This window comes from Argopecten irradians, unplaced genomic scaffold (assembly GCF_041381155.1).
Source record: "Argopecten irradians isolate NY unplaced genomic scaffold, Ai_NY scaffold_0022, whole genome shotgun sequence".
Lineage (NCBI taxonomy): Eukaryota > Metazoa > Mollusca > Bivalvia > Pectinida > Pectinidae > Argopecten > Argopecten irradians.
This window is the reverse complement of record NW_027187489.1, coordinates 58,680-78,432: the sequence shown is the minus strand read 5'-3', so window position 1 is coordinate 78,432 and position 19,753 is coordinate 58,680. Positions and strand designations below refer to the sequence as shown.

The 19,753-nt window shown below is 37.6% G+C and overlaps 1 protein-coding gene across 2 annotated transcripts in view; it reads left to right on the top strand.

Annotated features, from left to right (window-relative positions):
- Nucleotides 1-19,753, top strand: part of LOC138311432 (period circadian protein-like) — a 55,185-nt gene that overhangs the window by 21,369 nt on the left and 14,063 nt on the right. The window contains exons 1-2 of one of the 2 annotated variants that reach the window (XM_069252790.1): nt 5,462-5,553; nt 6,870-6,965. The exons of the other annotated variant lie outside the window; for it this stretch is intronic. Of the exons in view, the coding sequence (XP_069108891.1) occupies nt 6,959-6,965 (7 nt within the window). The 5' untranslated portion in view covers nt 5,462-5,553; nt 6,870-6,958. Of the gene's footprint in view, nt 1-5,461; nt 5,554-6,869; nt 6,966-19,753 lie in introns of those variants that run through there. 2 annotated transcript variants of the gene reach the window in all.

Sequence of the window (19,753 nt, the reverse complement as noted above, 5' to 3'; positions counted from 1 at the left end):
AGTCTCCAACACCACTACAACGCGTACACACACAACACAGTGCTTAACTGAAACCAAAACTGTAATGGCGTTGTGAAGGGAAACATTAGGAGGAAGAAAGTCAGTAAAGAAGAATAGAAAAACAACTAAAAAAAAATAAATCAAATAAGTCACAATTTTACGATCATACCAATGGGGCAACACATACAAATTCTAACACCCTATCAGCAAACAATGACGTTTTATAAAATGGTAGTAGCTCGACTAATTACACAAGAATTAGACAATCATGAAGATGAAAGCAAGAAACTCCCGACTCGATCAACTATTCACTCTGCTGAATAGCGAACGTCGATTCCGAAGTCAGAACACGAGCATACTGCAGCCTCCCAAACCACTAACAACGCGTACACACAACACGAACATACTGCAGTCTCCCAAACAACTACAACGCGTACACACACAACACGAACATACTGCAGTCATCGTCCCAAACCACTACAACGCGTACACACACAACACGAACATACTGCAGTCTCCGGAAACCACTACAACGCGTACACACACAACACGAACATACTGCAGTCTCCGAAACCACTGCAACGCGTACACACACACAACAACGAACAGTACTGCAGTCTCCCAAACCACTACAACGCGTAACACACACAACACGAACATCACTGGAGCGTTCCCAAACCACTACAACGCGTACACACACAACACGCACATACTGCAGTCTCCAAACCACTAAAACGCGTACACACACAACACGAAACATACTGGCAGTCTCCCCAAACCACTATAACGCGTACACACACAACACGAACATACTGGAGCTTCCCAAACCACTACAAAACGCGTACACACACAACACGAACATACTGCAGTCTCCCAAACCACTACAAACGCCGTACACACACAACGACGAACATCTGCAGTCTACCCAAACCACTACAACGCGTACACACACAACACGAACATACTGGAGCCTCCCAAACCACTACAAACGCGTACACACACAACACGCGACAATACTGGAGCCCAACCCAAACCACTACAACGCGTTGAGAGCACACACAACACAGACCATACTGCAGTCTCCCAAACCACTACAACGCGTACACACACCAACACGAACATACTGCAGCCTCCCAAACCACTACAACGCGTACACACAATGTCACGGTTGCCATTAAATGAACCTAGCGTTTAATAGGACGTTAATACTAAAATCACCCAAAAAGGAACTATAAGTAGATACTCCGTTTATGTTCCACTCCCTATCTCATGCCGGCACATAAATGATTCCGTTTCAATAGATCTAATTGAAAATAAGATCACAATACTAACATTATTTTAAACAGCATTATAAGGTCCTCAGGATTGATTCAGCGCGTTTTCTATAACTGTGAAGTTTATAGAGGATATCCTCTTGTTCTTGAGGAAATATTTCTTTATGGAGTGGGGTGGAAAGTTTTGATATTTTTTACGAGTGAAAAAGGAACAGTGAATATCTTATTAAGTACATTTTTACCTCTCTTTTATAGGTCTAAAACTAGGCCAACTAATACCCAGTACATGTATTTCAATCACCCGCGATTTTTGTTGCTGAATATGTTTTGTTCCTCACATGGGGGCACACATTTCGAGAAAACAACATAGGATAATATAATGCAACAACGTTTACCCTAAAACAATTATCAAAAAAACACTAATAGTAAGATGCACGTAATATCATATTTCAAAAACAAGGTATTCTCGTCAAAACGATATTTTCAACTGTAAAATGGTGTACTCTGGTTGGGTGATTTATTGAGTGAAAATATCAAATGTTAAAAAATACCGCATGCATTTGTACCGATAGAACCTTATAAAATGAGATTAAAATGTAATAAAATGGTTTAAAACCATCGTAACTCATTATCTAATATGACCTTGAAAACATTCATGCAATGCTTGAATTAGTGATATACAAGTATAGCACCCTGCTGGGATCGTAGTACACTGTCTCGTGAACACCCCACTACAACCCATCGCCACTCCATGGCATTACCTCCGCCAAAGTAGTAACGCAGCAAAAAGTGCAACGCATATTTTACATACGGTTTGAAAAACATGCGTTAAAAACGTATGTTTAAAAACATGGCGTTTTACGTACGTTTTTGGCCACACATGTCGTAAAACCTATGTTTTGAACAAAACATATGCGTTAAACTTTATGTTTACACATATATTTTATGTACGTTTGTTTTCCGCCACATGTAAAACGGACACGTCTGTAAAATGTAACCCTAACTAATAACATGTAAAACATTAGTTTTATCATTGTTATATGAAGACCTTGCAGTGGGTTTTTTTTCAAAAATGATATTCCCATATGCAAATTACATGTTTGATAGCCTCTATGTTTTTGGTTTCATGTTATCTATATATGTCTTCTACCAACTTATATGTGAACATCATACTAGCCTCCATGAGAGAATATGCAGCTTCAATATCGTATGATGATACATGTAATTATATAATTATACTGTACATCTACTGATTGTGAAACAGAAGCAAAACCGTTAATGTGGATTCCTTCTTTAAATTTTAATATTTAACAGTTTTGAAGACTAATTCTCTGAATACATATGATCAATATCAGCTGACCAGCGCTTCATGATGTACAATGTAGTAGGTCTACTTCTGTTGTTTTGATCATCCTCGATACTCCAGGGAGTTCCGATCACTTACGATATATGTAGGAGATCGTAAGTGATCGCAACTCCTGGAGTATCGAGAATGCATTTTGATCTACGAGATCATTGAGCATATGTACTAGAATTGTCATTATAAATGTAGCTAAGGATTATACGTGTATCTTCATTATGCATATGCAAAGGAAAAAATGTATTTACATGTGTACAATGTGCAAACAACATAAATTGATTTCTGGACTCACTGAGCCAGAATTTGAAAACAATTGAACATTGGCACGACTTTAGTAAATGTTTAAATCCTTTATTAAAAATGGAAGTGATGAACGTAACGTTAAGGACAAATTGTGATGTAGAAAAAAAACATAAATCATCCCTTAGATTATGAATTTTATCATGTAGTCAACTCGTTTGTTAAATAGAACATACTATGTATGAAAAAAATATCAGTCATTAGGACAGGAACCGATAATACAAATAAAATGGAAATTAAACTTTTTAATTTTGAAAATGACAACCATATATGTGCAAACTTCAAAGACCATGTAAATGCACATAAAACAATTTTAAAAAAGGTGGATGTTTGTTCTATAGGAATCAAACGTATGTATAATAACACATGTTTTGATAAACGCCCGTTTTACATGCCGTTTAACGTTTTATGTCTTTTTTACCAGCGTATGTACTCATCGGTTTAACACACCATTACATACGTTTTCGTACGTACGTTTTACATGCGTGGTCCTCAACATGCTTTTTTACATGCGTTTTATATCGTTACGTAAAACGTGTATGCACTTTTTTCCTTGTGTTACGTAATAGTCCCACAACCGAACGCATTTTTCACTTTTAATGTGTGTTCAGTTTATGTCCACATATATAGGACACGCCCATATCTTTGTAACCCGTTTGGACAATTTTTGAATAAATAATGAAACTCATGCAAGACGAGTATAAGCAGGTACTAATTCTAACGACCTACCTAAAGGCCGATAATGACTTAAAAAGTAAATACCAACCGTTAATAACTTGCACTTAAAATGCACTGAGAAGTGAATAATTAATAAATTGTTATGACCATATTCTAACAATAGTGATGGTGTTTGTATTGTAAAATGGATGATCTCTGAACTGATATCGCAAAGATGGACTTTTCTCCTTGCAATGTTCAACAAATATCCTAAAACAAAAATTCACTACAGTTCATGCTTTTTGTGCAAGTATCCACCAACAGTACTTTCAGTACTTTGATTTTCCAGATATTTGGTTTTATGAAACGAGAAGATCAGAATTGAAATCAATATAGATGAGAAATTACCGACCGAATAAAAGATCTTTGAAGAGAAAACATAGATAAACAGATAATCAGCCTAACGCCTCCGTACTCCCTAACACGGCCCAGAACACACTGAATTATAGACACATACTTCCAAAGTTTGTAACAATGACAACAGTGAGTCATTAGTCCATTAGTTCTAATTTAAAAACATGAATATCCACTTAATGCATGGTTAGATCATTAATCTTATAAGCGAGGAACTAAAATACACAAAACTGTCTATACTATACGGAGAAAACAACGGGTATGGAGATTAATAGTAAGTTTGCTGATGTCATTAACCTTACAAACACATGTACTTTACGCCTGCATCTACCCCAATAAAACACTGGAAGGTAAATCTGTTACAGAGAAATTATCCGGTCAGTGGTCTATACTGTTATCGCATGTCCTATTATACTAAGTACTCAATGTAATTTGATAAAGGTGTTTACACTATGACGCGCACAAGCTATCCCACCTGTTTGGTAAATGACAAGTAGACAATACATTAAATCTAGCTATCTATGTATCAATAAGGATACAGCATTGTCTGTACTCTGGTTATGTTATTATTGAAATGCAATTAGTTGATGGTTATGAAAGATGGGTGTTATAAAGACACCGGTACAATTGTAGAAGAACGGAAAACACACCTGAATCTTGAAGTGTGCGCCTACCAGGACTAGAACCTGGGTCTCCAGTGTATAAGACTACAACTCTTAAGGCTCAGCTAAACAGGCATGCTCCGTCAGCTGGGGGACAAATATCGTATCTAGCACTAACACATTGAACCAACTCCGTCAGCACAATGAAGCATTCACGTTTAATTTTCTATTGTCTACTTGTTCTTCTGTACTTGCCAACTGAATAAGCTAATTATGATATTTAAAGAGATCAAGCCATTGACTATTATTGTCATTAATTAACCATTATTTATATGACAATCGTTTGTGATCAGCAGCATGCCATTGTGACGTCACAATTATTATAATAGGAGCATAATAAGCGGCTGCCAGCCATCGACTAGGCATTGTCAACTACGTTTGGTAGGATTAAGTAATTAAAGTGAAACTATAAATAAAATTATGACTATCGTTGTAAAACAGATTCATTTCGGTTACAATAGCTTCATAAATATATTTGTATTTTAATAGATAATGTTTGGAGATCCACTTGACCCCTTTGCTGCTTTCCTTCATCTTCTTAATTAAATCTTTCATCTAAAGAAACACACTCCCTACTTTTTAGCTGCATACAATACATTGTACCTTGTAATCGCGTAATGTCTTTATAATTTTTTTTTATTATTTTAGTATGCTTGATAAACGTCTTTCCTTTGATATTGTTAGGTAATCAATTAACCTTTTACTTTTAGTATTAATGTCATATGGAATGCATTATAGCATATTATCATATCATTACACTTTAATCTTAAAGCATTTCTGTTAAACAGCAGCACCAACCATTATAATTCCTACCCAGCTATTACATTCCAAGGCAGGAAGTACATCGCCCAAGGACCTTTGTCTATCAGATTTGTGAGCTTCTCAGGTATGTTTAAATACCTGAGGTTATGACCTATGTGTTTTGTTGCTAAGACACACGGTAGCAATGACGAACCCTAGTGTGCATATGTCGCGTAGAAGATAACGTGAAAATAAAGTGATCGAAAACGATTTTGTCTATTCTTTTCCCTGATAACCTTGTATTCACATTAATATTGATTCTGTCGCTTTGACATACCAAACTGTGTATCAGCATTTGATTTTTATATTGAAATTAACCGCCTGTGATTTGCTGTGAACATCAGATGTGCCTGTCATGTCTCGGTAATTTACATTCATGGATAACATATCTTGTCATAAAAAGCTTTCTATTCGTTTTCTAAATACCATTAAACTTAATTGAGAACGTCTCGTCTACATATACGGCATCGTTTTACCTTTAGATGTGTACAGTGAACGCTAATTTAGAACTCATGCAATCTCGGTGACTTATTTACCTCTACAGTAGTGCTTTATAGGCGATTGTTGGCGTAAATGTTGCTCATGTTGCTCAGATTGACATGTGTCCTTTACAATGAAACATATTTATTTTAATGTTCTTTATTGTCGTTATTTACATATCACATCAGCAAACATTGCCTTTTGTACTCGATATTGTGCAATATACCCGCATTCCACCCAGTTAAAGATTTTACCTTCGTGTATCCAAGATATAAAATTTTGAATCATATCTCGTTGTTATCGGCTGTCGTGTAGTGTATGCACCCTACAGGGATGAGTACTTCCGGGACGGGCCTGTATCGGGATCGTATCACAGTTAGTAACGCCCATACTTAGACAGAGGTATCAATACGTTATCGTTATCTCGGGATATGTACAATATAGAAAAAGGGGCCCCCAAGAGGGAAAATGACAATAATTTGAATTTTTCAAATTAATATTGTACAAACCAAGCTATATCATTAGATATATATATTGCACATCTATGAAAAAGTTGGTAAATAATAATGCCCTATTGTCTATTGGGATTATAGAAAGTAGCATAGACTCGATTAAATTGACCTTTTGATTCGAAAAAAATATTCAGCCAAAATCAAATCTTTGAACAATTTGAATACTTTTGTATTGAAACATCATTTGACTGCAATTTTTAAATATAAGTTAATTTGTCATTTCAAAATAAAATGTAAAGGAATATACTTTATTTTATTTGGTCTTTTTGTACTAATAAAATTTTCTCTCAAGATAAGTCGACTGCAAATAGGTCCTCGGTACAGTCCCCAATGGTTGCCTCACAAAGTTGATAAAGACAAATGAAATTCGTATAGATATGGTCTTAACATGTTGATGATGCATTTTCAGATTTAGACATGTGAAAGGAATTTAGTCTGTTGATCTACAACTCCAAAGGAAATATTACACAAATTGGTGACTTTTTTGACATTTTCAAAATGAAAGGTGAGTTCCTGTATGTCTATGAAGGCATGTGATACTGTGACTAAATTAGTCCTGATGATACTGTACAAAATATAATTACTGTGATAGATTCCTGGTATAGTCATCCTATGTTAATTATAATGTACCAACGTCTGTATTGGATCAACTTTTTAATTCTAATACAGTATGACAAGAAAGTGTTCCAATAAAAAGACAACACCTTTTCGATTTGTCGATTATTTCTGTAATACTTATTTATATAATAACATCCGCCCGCGACTTCGCCCATATAATATCTGACCATGTATCTTTAGATATATAGAAGATAACAGTTCTATTAGTCCGGACGCCAAGTGGCGATTTTTGCCTTAACCTATTTTTTGATATAATGTTTTTTTCTCTCTGCTGAATATTCAAATTTCAACAATATTTTATTGGCATTATTATATATCAAATGGATCGGACATCAGGCTACGCCAATTTAAGTCATCTCCAATTCATATTTGAAATACAAACATAAATTAATTCTGCATTCATTCATACATATATATTTTATATACACACATATAGATTGAATAAGTTATATACTATAAGACTCTTTCAAATGTAATATATGAAGGATACGGATATACTACCCGAGGGTCACAAAATGTAGTAAAACCCGAGGCTTGCCGAGGGTCACAAAATGTAGTAAAACCCGAGCTCGAGGGTTTTGCAACATTTTGTGATCCCGAGGGTAGAATATCCCCATCCTTCATATCCACTTATGTAAGAGTAATCTTTCTTTCATACCTCGACGTTTTTATTGCAAATTTACAATTATAATGTCCCACGATTTAGAAATAAATTCGAAGAAAACCACGACTGCGAGTCAATTTTCCATATATGAAAAAATACGTGATATTTTCAACACAAATTTCGTTGTTTGCATCTTTTATAGTAAAACCTGGCAATGTTTGTGAAAAAAATATGAAAATTTTACCGAGGAAATAGTAATTTTGTTGACGCCGTAAACGTCATGAGGCTTTATTGCATGGTAGCCATGCAATACAGCCTCAGGTGATATGAGTGTAAAGAAAGAAATGTATTTCTGATTAAAGGGGGATAACTCCTATTTTATTTTTAATAGAAAATGATTTGATATAAATTTGATTATTTTGAATTCATATTCCTTATAAATTTTAGTTTTCAAATAGGGATAAGATCATGCTCATTTATTGACAGACTAACAAACAATGGCCATAAAGTTCCTGTGCTTATGCACACTGGCCCATCCCCCTGGAGTCTGACAACAAACTAAGCATTTTATCTTTAGTTAAATAGGAACAATCTATGGGAGGAGATTGAATGCAATTTTTGAAACAATTGGAGTTAACTGACATTGATGGTTCTATTATGTATATAGTTTAATCATTCAATTAAACAATTATTATAGTATAATAAATTCTCAATGTTCAATAATCAGTATCCATCCCGCCCGGAGAGTTTGGAGTAAGTTAGGAATAAATACCAACAAGTACATCAATTTAATTGTACTGCTAAATAGTATTTTGACTATCAAGTAATTGTGCCGTTTTTGAATGGGTTGTCACTTACAGTGAATGATCTCGGTTAGTGACTAGCTATAGTCTACCGATGCAAATATATAGAGATATAACTACTATTTGGAAGCGTAAAACATTACATAGGTTCCGAGCGATTAATAATAAATGTAATTTCTAAGTATATATACGGTAGGTCTACCTGACCATCGACACCTGGTCTTAATGATTGGTCATATAACACAGCAAAATAATATATTGCAACTTAACAATTTATGTTCCTGACTATCTTACAGACGTAGACTACCCCGTGGTCACTGACCGTGTCACTGACTACCGTGTAGTCGTTAACCACCCTGTGACAATGACCGTGTCACTGACTACCGTGTAGTCGTTTAACCACCCTGTGGTCACTGACCGTGTCACTGACTACCGTGTAGTCGTTAACCACCCTGTGGTCACTGACCGTGTCACTGACTACCGTGTAGTCGTTAACCACCCTGAGGTCACTGACCGTGTCACTGACTACCGTGTAGTCGTTAACCCACCTTGTGGTCACTGACCGTGTCACTGACTACCGTGTAGTCACTAACCACCCTGTGGACAATGACCGTGTCCACTGACTACCGTTGTAGTCGTTTAAACCACCTGTGGTCATGACCGTGTCACTGACTACCGTGTAGTCACTAACCACCCTGTGGTTACTGGCCGTGTCACTGACTACCGTGTAGTCGTTTAAACCACCCTGTGGTCACTGACCGTGTCACTGACTACCGTGTAGTCGTTAACCACCTTGTGGTCACTGACCGTGTCACTGACTACCGTGTAGTCGTTAATCACCCTGTGGTCACTGACCGTGTCACTGACTACCGTGTAGTCGTTTAACCACCCTGTGGTCACTGACCGTGTCACTGACTACCGTGTAGTCGTGATAACCACCCTGTGGTCACTGACCGTGTCACTGACTACCGTGTAGTCGTTAACCACCCTGTGGTCACTGACCGTGTCACTGACTACCGTGTAGTCGTTAACCACCCTGTGGTCACTGACCGTGTCACTGACTACCGTGTAGTCGTTAACCACCCTGTGGTCACTGACCGTGTCACTGACTACCGTGTAGTCGTTAACCACCCTGTGGTCCCTGACCGTGTCACTGACTGTCGTGTAGTCGTTAACCACCCTGTGGTCACTGACCGTGTCCACTGACTACCGTGTAGTCGTTTAACCATCCTGTGGTTACTGGCCGTGTCACTGACTACCGTGTAGTCGTTAACCACCCTGTGGTCACTGACCGTGTCACTGACCGTGTCACTGACTACCGTGTAGTCGTTAACCACCCTGTGGTCACTGACCGTGTCACTGACTACCGTGTAGTCGTTAACCACCCTGTGGTCACTGACCGTGTCACTGACTACCGTGTAGTCGTTTAACCACCCTGTGGTCACTGACCGTGTCACTGACTACCGTGTAGTCGTTAACCACCCTGTGGTCACTGACCGTGTCACTGACTACCGTGTAGTCGTTTTAACCACCCTGTGGTCACTGACCGTGTCACTGACTACCGTGTAGTCGTTAACCACCCTGTGGTTACTGACCGTGTCACTGACTACCGTGTAGTCGTTAACACCACCCTGTGGTTACTGGCCGTGTCACTGACTACCGTGTAGTCGTTAACCACCCTGTGGTTACTGGCCTAGTCGTCGACTATCGCTAGCCGGTTAATCTCGACAACAGTGTAACATTGTCGCTGACTACCTATGTAGTCGCTAACCACCTTGTGGTTTATAGGCCTATAGTCACTGTCCTGTGACTCCCGACAACTACGTTGTCGCTGACTACCTTGTAGTCGCTGACTACTTATGTAGTCGCTAACCACGCCGTGGTTACTACTACCGACTATACTGTGTATACGTAGTCATTGACCTATCACAGGTCACGAGCCGCTGCCAAATCACTCTATCAATGGAAATACCGTTATATAGCCTATACCTGTTACTATGTGATCTTCACAGCTTGAGTGTTGATCAGACTGCAATTCGCAGTGAAGAGTTTTACGTGCCGTCATGCTATATATATCGTTTCGGGGTAGGAGAGCATGTCAGCGCGGGCTTTTATACCCCCGGATTTTGCTAATCCGGGTCTCACAAACGCTTTACTCGCAAGCGTAAACTTGACTAGCCTGTAATACACCGAGACTGTAAACAAAAAACCCTATACGCACACATGTTTGTAAACAAATATACAGCGATGTCTGATCGGTATGTGTTAATTATTATTCATTACATAATCAAGATATAGGTACTTGTTACTTGGTATTTTGCTTAGAGGGCTATGTATTGATATAATATGATATATGTTTATCAGAAATCAAATCTTTTAGTATGGCGGATATATTCAGTCATGCATTGTAAAATATCTTTGTTAATATCATTATTGCAAAATTGACATCCATATAATATATAATACATATAATAACGATTATCTAGTAAACCTGAGTTCTGTATTCCCTGTATTTGAACTGCTCTCTTTTCATTGAAATGCCTACAGTCAAAGAAAAAGCGATACGAATTTTCATTTACAAATATAACAGGAACAGGTTGGAGATTCTCTTAAAAGGTCGTTATAAGGATCAGAGCTTATGTTTCTTGCTTTGTTTCGCTGTGGGCACAGTGTAATGTAATATTTACTGTTATATTTAATGTTATATTGTATTTAAATTCTCTTTAGCATTTAGGGAATAAAGCTGTTGTTGGAGTATAATTCAGTTCTACAGAGGGGGATTAAACAGGCAGGCAGACAGACAGACAAATAGACAGACATTCTTTATCTCCTCCGTCAAGGAGATTTCTGTGTCATTTTACATAATTATAATGGTAACATAACATTTAGAGTGTGAAACTACAACATACAATTATTATAATATTACAATGTATTTTCCAACTGCATCTCATAATAAGCCTATTCATTATTTAACTAGAATAAGTTCACATAATTTAACAATATATGTTTAACATTGATAGAATACATACGGTTACGGTATGACTGAACGCCTTCTTATTATCAAGAAAAGCCGCATAGACCTTTGATTTCTTTTCAATATAAAAAGCAATGGATTCTTTAACAATGAAAGCTGCTGTAATGCTTCCACAATGTTCTCTAAAACCCTTGCTGTAATGGATGTGGAAAATCTAGATCAGTACATTTTTTGTTACTCTAGAGTATTAAAAATCTTTTTATTCTAAATCTTCTGCAATACCGGTGTTAAATGTTAATATCCCGATAATTATCCATTAATAATCTATCGCGTTTTCACCATTTAAATAATATTATTATTACCAATACCATATTTTAAATGGTCTGAGTACTTTTCATTTTCGAATATGTTTTGTTGATATAGTTAATAAAAATCCCACCCCCCCACCCTATCGATCATAGTATCACTAGCAAACTTTATATGTTCTAATACCCATCCGTCATGACCCCCTGCTTTTCCACAATTCATATTAGATATGGCACGTTTTACTTCGGTTTAGATATCGGGCTTATCACTTATGTCCTCACAATTGTTAAAGCTTTCTAAATACATGTCGAAGACAGCCTTTTCAATATTATCTTTAAATTCGTCGTCAAAGTTGGGTTGATTTACTGGACATGCAAGCTTGCTAAAATGTCCACGCCATACTTCTCTTAGCGTGTCCGGATCACGCGTTATTGTACCGTTTACTAGCAGCTCATTAGGATGCAGATTTTTCCCATGGACCTTTTCCGCCGAACGGTTTGATAGAAAGTACCGAGATCTATCTCTGTCAACGATTCCAATTCCGCAAACTGTTTGCGTTCATATTCTTCGCGCGCTTATGTAATTCCCGCCTGAATTGTCTTTTTGCACTCTTGTACTTTGAATAAGAATCAAACTGAGGAGAGCCTCTAGGTCGACCTTCACTCAGCCATATCAGCCTTAATGACCTCATGTTTGAGTGAAAGGCCCGAACTTCACGAGAGTTCCAGCACGGTTTCAGGAAGTACCTATTTTTTTAGAGGCAGAATTAATTTTGCTGCGGTATGAAATAACTTTGATATTTGTCCAATATCATTTGACTTTATCGACGAACTTCTTATTAATTTATCCAGTGACTGTTTATAATTGGTAATATGAATCTCGGTAACTTTTTTCCAATTCACAGTTGCGAGTTGACCCTTAAATGGTCGTACGTTTAAGGTTAGTTGTATAGGTCTATGATCAGACACGTTAAGAAAGTGGTCATCGTATATACGACACGTGTCAATAAGGTCGACTTTAGACGAATGTATCAAGACATGATCAATCATTGACATTCTTACACCATTACCAGATAAATAAGTGTAGTTTCCGCCCCGAACACCAATCTTGTGAATTAGCAGATGTAAGATACCGATCTTACATAAATTGTCGAAGAATTCTTCCTCTCCCATTGCCATCATATTTCTCTCTCCCCCCCCAATTCTTTAGATAGCTGTGCGTTAAAAATCCTCAATTACAATTATATTACCATTTTCTACATAATTGTCATACATATCACATAAAACATTGCATGGTATCTCTATAATTACAAAGAGGTTCCAAACCTTACCGGACAAAACTGGTTGGCAAAGCGTCGGTTGTTTTGGCCTGGCTTTGATGCCGAGGTAAATAGATGGGTCGAAAGCTGTGGTAGGTGTATTCGTAGAAAAACCCATACTGTCCCAACAGCAGAGTTGGTTAATATCCAAAGTTCTCGACCAATGGAACTACTCTGCATTGATTATTTGACTTTGGAAAGGTCAAAGGGGCTACGAAAATGTGCTGGTTATCACTGACCATTTCACCAGCTATGCCCAGGCAATTCCAACCAGGAACCAGTTAGCGAGTACCACCGCCAGGGTGTTGTACGAACAGTTCATTGTCCCACTACAGCTTTCCTGCCCGAATCCACAGTGACCAGGGTAGGAATTTTGAAAGCAAAGTTATCAAGGAACTTTGCAAGATAACTGGAGTGGATAAAACGAGAACTACCCCTTACCATCCTATGGGCAATGGCATGGTCGAACGGTTCAACCACACTTTGCTAAAAATGTTAGGTACAATGGAGGAAGAACAAAAATTCAATTGGAAATCTTACGTGGCTCCTCTTGTTCACGCATTATAATGATATAAAACATGAGACCACTGGATATTCCCCTCATTTCCTAATGTTTTGGATGGCAAACAAGACTTAGTGTAGATGCATTTTTAGGCATCGATACAGATTCTGAGACTGTAGGGAGTCGCCAGAATTATGCCCAAAAGCTTAAGCGTCGGTTATACTTTGCCTACAAAGCTGCCTCAGCTGAAAGCGATAGGAAGGGTAAGAGGTACAAAGATAGGGGAGTTAGAGAAGCTACTCTAGAAGTAGGTGACCGGGTTGTGATGAGGAACGTAGGTATATGTGGCAAACAGAAATTAGCTGATAAATGGGCTAAGGATCCCTACATTATCCTTAGTATACCAAATGCTGATATGCCTGTATACAAGATACAGGGACCTATTAAAACTGTGCATATGAACCTGCTCCCCCCCCTTTCATGTGGCTAACCTAGAAACACAGGGTGCCGATGAACCAAGGGAGACAACTCAGAATCAGAATCCCGGGATACAGTTTGATGATAGTTCCTCCTCCACTACTGACTCTGATAGCTCAGATGATGATAGAAGTCAATCATCCAGGTACGTCATTCCTGCGAGGAGACCCAGGCGCACTTTCGCTGGCGCGCAACGACCAGGGCAACCAAATACCTTTGGTACAGGGAATTCTCCGAAACAGGGTACCAGGAGTGTGTGTCGACATTCTTACGCTGCAGGCATGCACAGTGTTGGTCAGACACAAGACTCAGTTCAAGCTATAAGGTCCAGACGAGCCTGTAAACCTCCTAAGTTGTATGTAGAATGGCTTATGGAAACCTTGGTGCCATCAAGTTCTGGGTCTGAGGTCTACGTTTAGACATTTAGAGCAGTGGGAGAATGTCATAGTGGAGCAAAGACCTCTCCTGATTGTGAAAATTATATTTAATCTCTACAGCTACCGATGTGTATTACCTTTTGGTTTACCATTTATTTAGTAAAATTGTAGCATAAAATTGCAATTTACATTGCAATTATAATATATTAGATCGCATCAGGAATTTTTGTTTCATTGGCAGAGAGAAATATGTTAAGCTATATATGCTGGATATTACCTTGGGACTCTGGCCAAGGTGATTTAAATTTTTGAAATATTGATTTCTACTATTATGGTAAAAAAAAATTCTGTTCAGTGAGGAGTGATCCTTTAATCCTTGTTGGAGTACGGGAGTTTGCACCAAAATCACTATGGATAAAAGGATAAGCTGTCCCATGAAACAGAATTAGCTACTCTAGATAGGTGATGTGATAGGAGGTATCCAGAAATTAGCTGATAAATGGGCTAAGGATCCCTATTATCCTTAGTATACCAAATGCTGATATGCCTGTATACAAGATACAGGGACCTATTAAAACTGTGCATATGAACCTGCTCCCCCCTTTCATGTGGCTACCTAGAACACAGGGTGCCGATGAACCAAGGGAGACAACTCAGAATCAGAATCCCGGGATACAGTTTGATGATAGTTCCTCCTCCACTACTGACTCTGATAGCTCAGATGATGATAGAAGTCAATCATCCAGGTACGTCATTCCTGCGAGGAGACCCAGGCGCACTTTCGCTGGCGCGCAACGACCAGGGCAACCAAATACCTTTGGTACAGGGAATTCTCCGAAACAGGGTACCAGGAGTGTGTGTCGACATTCTTACGCTGCAGGCATGCACAGTGTTGGTCAGACACAAGACTCAGTTCAAGCTATAAGGTCCAGACGAGCCTGTAAACCTCCTAAGTTGTATGTAGAATGGCTTATGGAAACCTTGGTGCCATCAAGTTCTGGGTCTGAGGTCTACGTTTAGACATTTAGAGCAGTGGGAGAATGTCATAGTGAGCAAAGACCTCTCCTGATTGTGAAAATTATATTTAATCTCTACAGCTACCGATGTGTATTACCTTTTGGTTTACCATTTATTTAGTAAAATTGTAGCATAATTGCAATTTACATTCAATTATAATATATGTTAGATTATATTCGCATCAGGAATGTTTTGTTTCACTTGGCAGAGGAGAAATTCTAGTTAAGCTATATATGCTGGATATTACCTTGGGACTCTGGCCAAGGTGATAAATTTTGTGAATATTGATTTCTAATATTGGTAAAAAAAAATTCTGTTCAGTGAGGAGTGATCCTTTAATCCTTGTTGGTAGGGATTGCCCCAATCACTTGGATACTGGATACTGTACTGCTCATTGATTTTCCTATGAATATTTTAACTGTGATGTTTAACATTAGGTGATTTAAATGCCAGGAGTCATTTTCCTTTGCAGGGGAGAATGTCGCGGTGTTTAAATTCACCATATATGTAATATGTATTATATATGGTGTTTTAACTACATGCGCTGTGTATTGTCTGAATTTACATGTCCCTGTGTCTGTCTGAATTTACATGTCCCTGTGTCATGTAATGTCCTGTACATGTAAATCTGTGTGTGTAAGTTGTTATGATGACGTATGAGAGGCGAGTGAATGGATTGGTTGAGTGTGTCACATTGACCCTGCATGACCCTGTCCTTGCACGTGCACGCCCACCCTTGAGGAAGCGTGTCCGCACATTACGTGGAAAATAGGCACTGGACATACACGACCTATAGCTAGAAGCCTGTACATGTGTGCTTTACGCCCACAGTACTGAAATGTATGTTTATTCTTCACTATGCAATATAATTAATATACTTTATAGTTTTCAGGTATAACTCCTTTAAATAACTTGTCATTTCATTACACCGCGAATATCCCAGCTTTGTAGCCTCATTATAATAGCACGGCTTAAAACGAGTAGTGAGTATATACAGTTCTTATTCATCTATCAAGTCCTGTTGGTACCTCTCAAAATTACCCCTGTTGTCACCTGTATTCCAATAGTTGTCATTCTGTACGCCTCCCCAATCGTGAACGTGCTGCTGAGCTTCGATGTGAGACTTTCCCCCAGCAATTTCAAAGTTATTGAACCACTCGCGGACAAGAACTCCTGGTGGCCAGAATCCATTCCGGAGAGCAAAATCACAATCGCTTTCGACAACATTGAGTCGCGCTGTATATGTGGGCTCCTTGTAGTTGTCCCAGTATTTTAAGATCTTAAAATATTCTTACATAAGTAACCTTTACGCCAAAGTCAGCTGCATATCCCATGATATATTCGACAACCTCTTTGGAAGTACCGTTTGCCTTTATTCTTGACATTAAAATATATTTAGTGCGTTTTTTCTGTTGCACCCCTTGAAAAACGTAGATCCCTGGTTCTTTCCTGTTTTCGTTTCTAGTGCTTTCTCGTGTTGTCGCTTCATGCTTTGCATTGTTGGCTCGAGAAACTTGCTCTTCGCCTCCATTTTTTACCCGATCGGCATAAGTGTCTTTTGCTTTCGGAATAGTTGGCGCTGTTGTATTGCACGATGAAACATTTTTTGATGTATTTGGCGTTTTGTCTGTGTCATTTTCCACTTTGTCTATACTGTTGGTATTTTCTTTTAAGTTTGTATTGTCTACAGAATTATTGGAATTCTTTGCGTTTTTAAATACCGGTGGTGATTTGGTATAACATTCTGACGATAGCTCTTTATGTTGATTTAAAATAATGCAGTCTTTATGTTTAACTTCTGATTTTAATGAGCTAATTTCCGTCTTGAGTTCTTTAATCACTTCTGTGTATTTGTATGTCATGCAATCTAACATGTCCATCATATCGTTCCGAAGACCGACGATTAATCTAAACAGGTCTTCGATAGTGTCTCTGTCTATTGACGCGTGACATTGGTGAGTACAATTGTTTACACTTTCATGGGAATGTGATACCTGTTCACTTTGTAGTATATCAGTGTCAGGGGTACTCGACGGGGTCGAGTTCTCGCTCGAGGATTTTAAACGATTTATCTATCTCAATGATGTATTTCCTGTAATTTTCACCATTGCAAACTGTCATAAAACATTCAATGTGTGAATATGGATGCTTATATATGCTGGTTCAGATCCATGAATGCACCAATATACCATTGACAAAGCAATACATGTCGCATGAAATATAACACGTTTTGAAAGAACCGCCACAGTCAACACCATGTTTCAAACTTTCGAGTAATATCGGAAAAACGTGGTCGATATCGGCTATACCCGTTACAGATTGGAATATATCGGAACAGTTCTTCGAGCTATTTTAAACGTGTTCACACTAAAAATCAGTATTTTAATCTAATTGTTCAATAATTTTGCGAATACAAACTATACAAAAAGTCGATAAATATCGAAAGTTTAAAACTTAGAGAGGCGGAGAAAAATATGTAGAACAATGTAAATAATTTTTCTATACCAAAACTACAACAAGTCAAAGACAATACAACTTTAAAAAATCCTGGGATACAACTGGTAAAATCAGAAGTCAATTTAAATATACAGAAAATACAAAATACTAGTTTATGCAGGTTAATTGGCAAATAAAATGTTTAAGAATATAAGAGGAGAAATTTTCGATATGTATACAGTATTTTAAAATTAATCTTTAAAGATACTCCACCGCTGACAAATGGTATTTTTTCACTATCAAAAACAGGAGCAGACGATTTTGTATTTGTCTTCAGTTACAAAAGTTACTTATTTTACACCATTACCACAATTGAAAAGTTTGAGCTTCTAATTTTACTTCACGTTAAAAATATGTAAATGATTAATTGCATCCCGAAAAAATTCCGTTGCACTATATCTTATATAGAATGAAGTAATGATTGCGCATGCACCAAAGGCGAAATAGATTATTTTATGTTATTTTTTTTGTGTTAATTAGGCATATATATATACACGATTAAACACCAATTATTGTGCAAATGATGGATATCATTTATCCTCTGTCGGCGGTAGAGCATCTTTAATAATTACTTGATTCAAGATTGCGGACCAAAATGGCGTCAAAATCTATGATAAATCATTTAATATAGTTTCGACGCCAACTAGCGAGTTTTGATTCCAGATCGTTATTTCTGAAGAAACTATGACCATTTCGAATATATAGCAACCATTTTCAACGAATATGACAGCTACTGGCGGCCGTATTTGTGTCCGCCATCTTGAAATTTTGAATAATGAGAGCCTTAGTGAATATTCTACATTTAAGGATTGATTGTCAATTTTGTTGCTTGCATTGACTGATGAAGAAAGTTAATCTCGTGCAAATGAAGTGAACTGCGAAGCAGTTCATGTAACATTTGCACGAGATTAACTTTCTTCATCAGTCAATGCAAGCAACAAAATTGATAATCAATCCTTATATTTACGTTAACCAATTTAAATATCCCGCTTTTGAAAAAAGTCAAATTATATGTATTCGGTATAAGATTATTATACAATTTGCAACATTGTATCAGTTATCGTACATGTATGTACAGCTACGGAACAGCCGCCAGTCAGTTCTTTTCGTCACCAAGGCAACATAAAATGTAGTTCCGAAAATAACTTCATTCTTTGCGCGTTGTTACAATTAAAAACGGCGATTTTGAAATATTGTTTTTATGTACAGGAATTAATGGCTTAAATTGTATCATAAAAACATGATCATGTAGCTTCAAATAAAAAAATACTGCGCAGTACTAGCAGTGCAGTCAACGTGTAATCCGGTTGCTCGATTTAGCAGGGGTCCGGTTTTGAAGAAAATGACGATTGTGGTGAAAATGCTGAATAGTTGGTATCTAAACATAATTAAATCTTTTAAAAAATCAATTGCGATTGTTATGGAATGTACCTGAATGTTGTATTTCCGTCTGGTAATTGTTTGTAGCTGGCAGTTAAATGTTTATTAACTAAACCTGTTGTGAAATCCAACCCCTGTGTCTATGGTATGCGATGCGGTCCAAGAACCATGCTTCAGGGGCTCAATAAAACGTGTTCAAAATGTGGGATTTAGTCGCAGATCACTGGAAGACTTGTGTGTTTATTCTTGAAATGTGATAACTTCTCTGTCAACTTTATGTTTTAGGATAAAAAATTCTTTATAAATTAAATGTAGATTAAACATATTATTTTAAATGTTGGGAGGGATCCAACGACCCTCGAAATCCGTTGGTTTTTGACACTGCGCCATGAATTCGTTTCGGTTTAGGATTATTGTCACT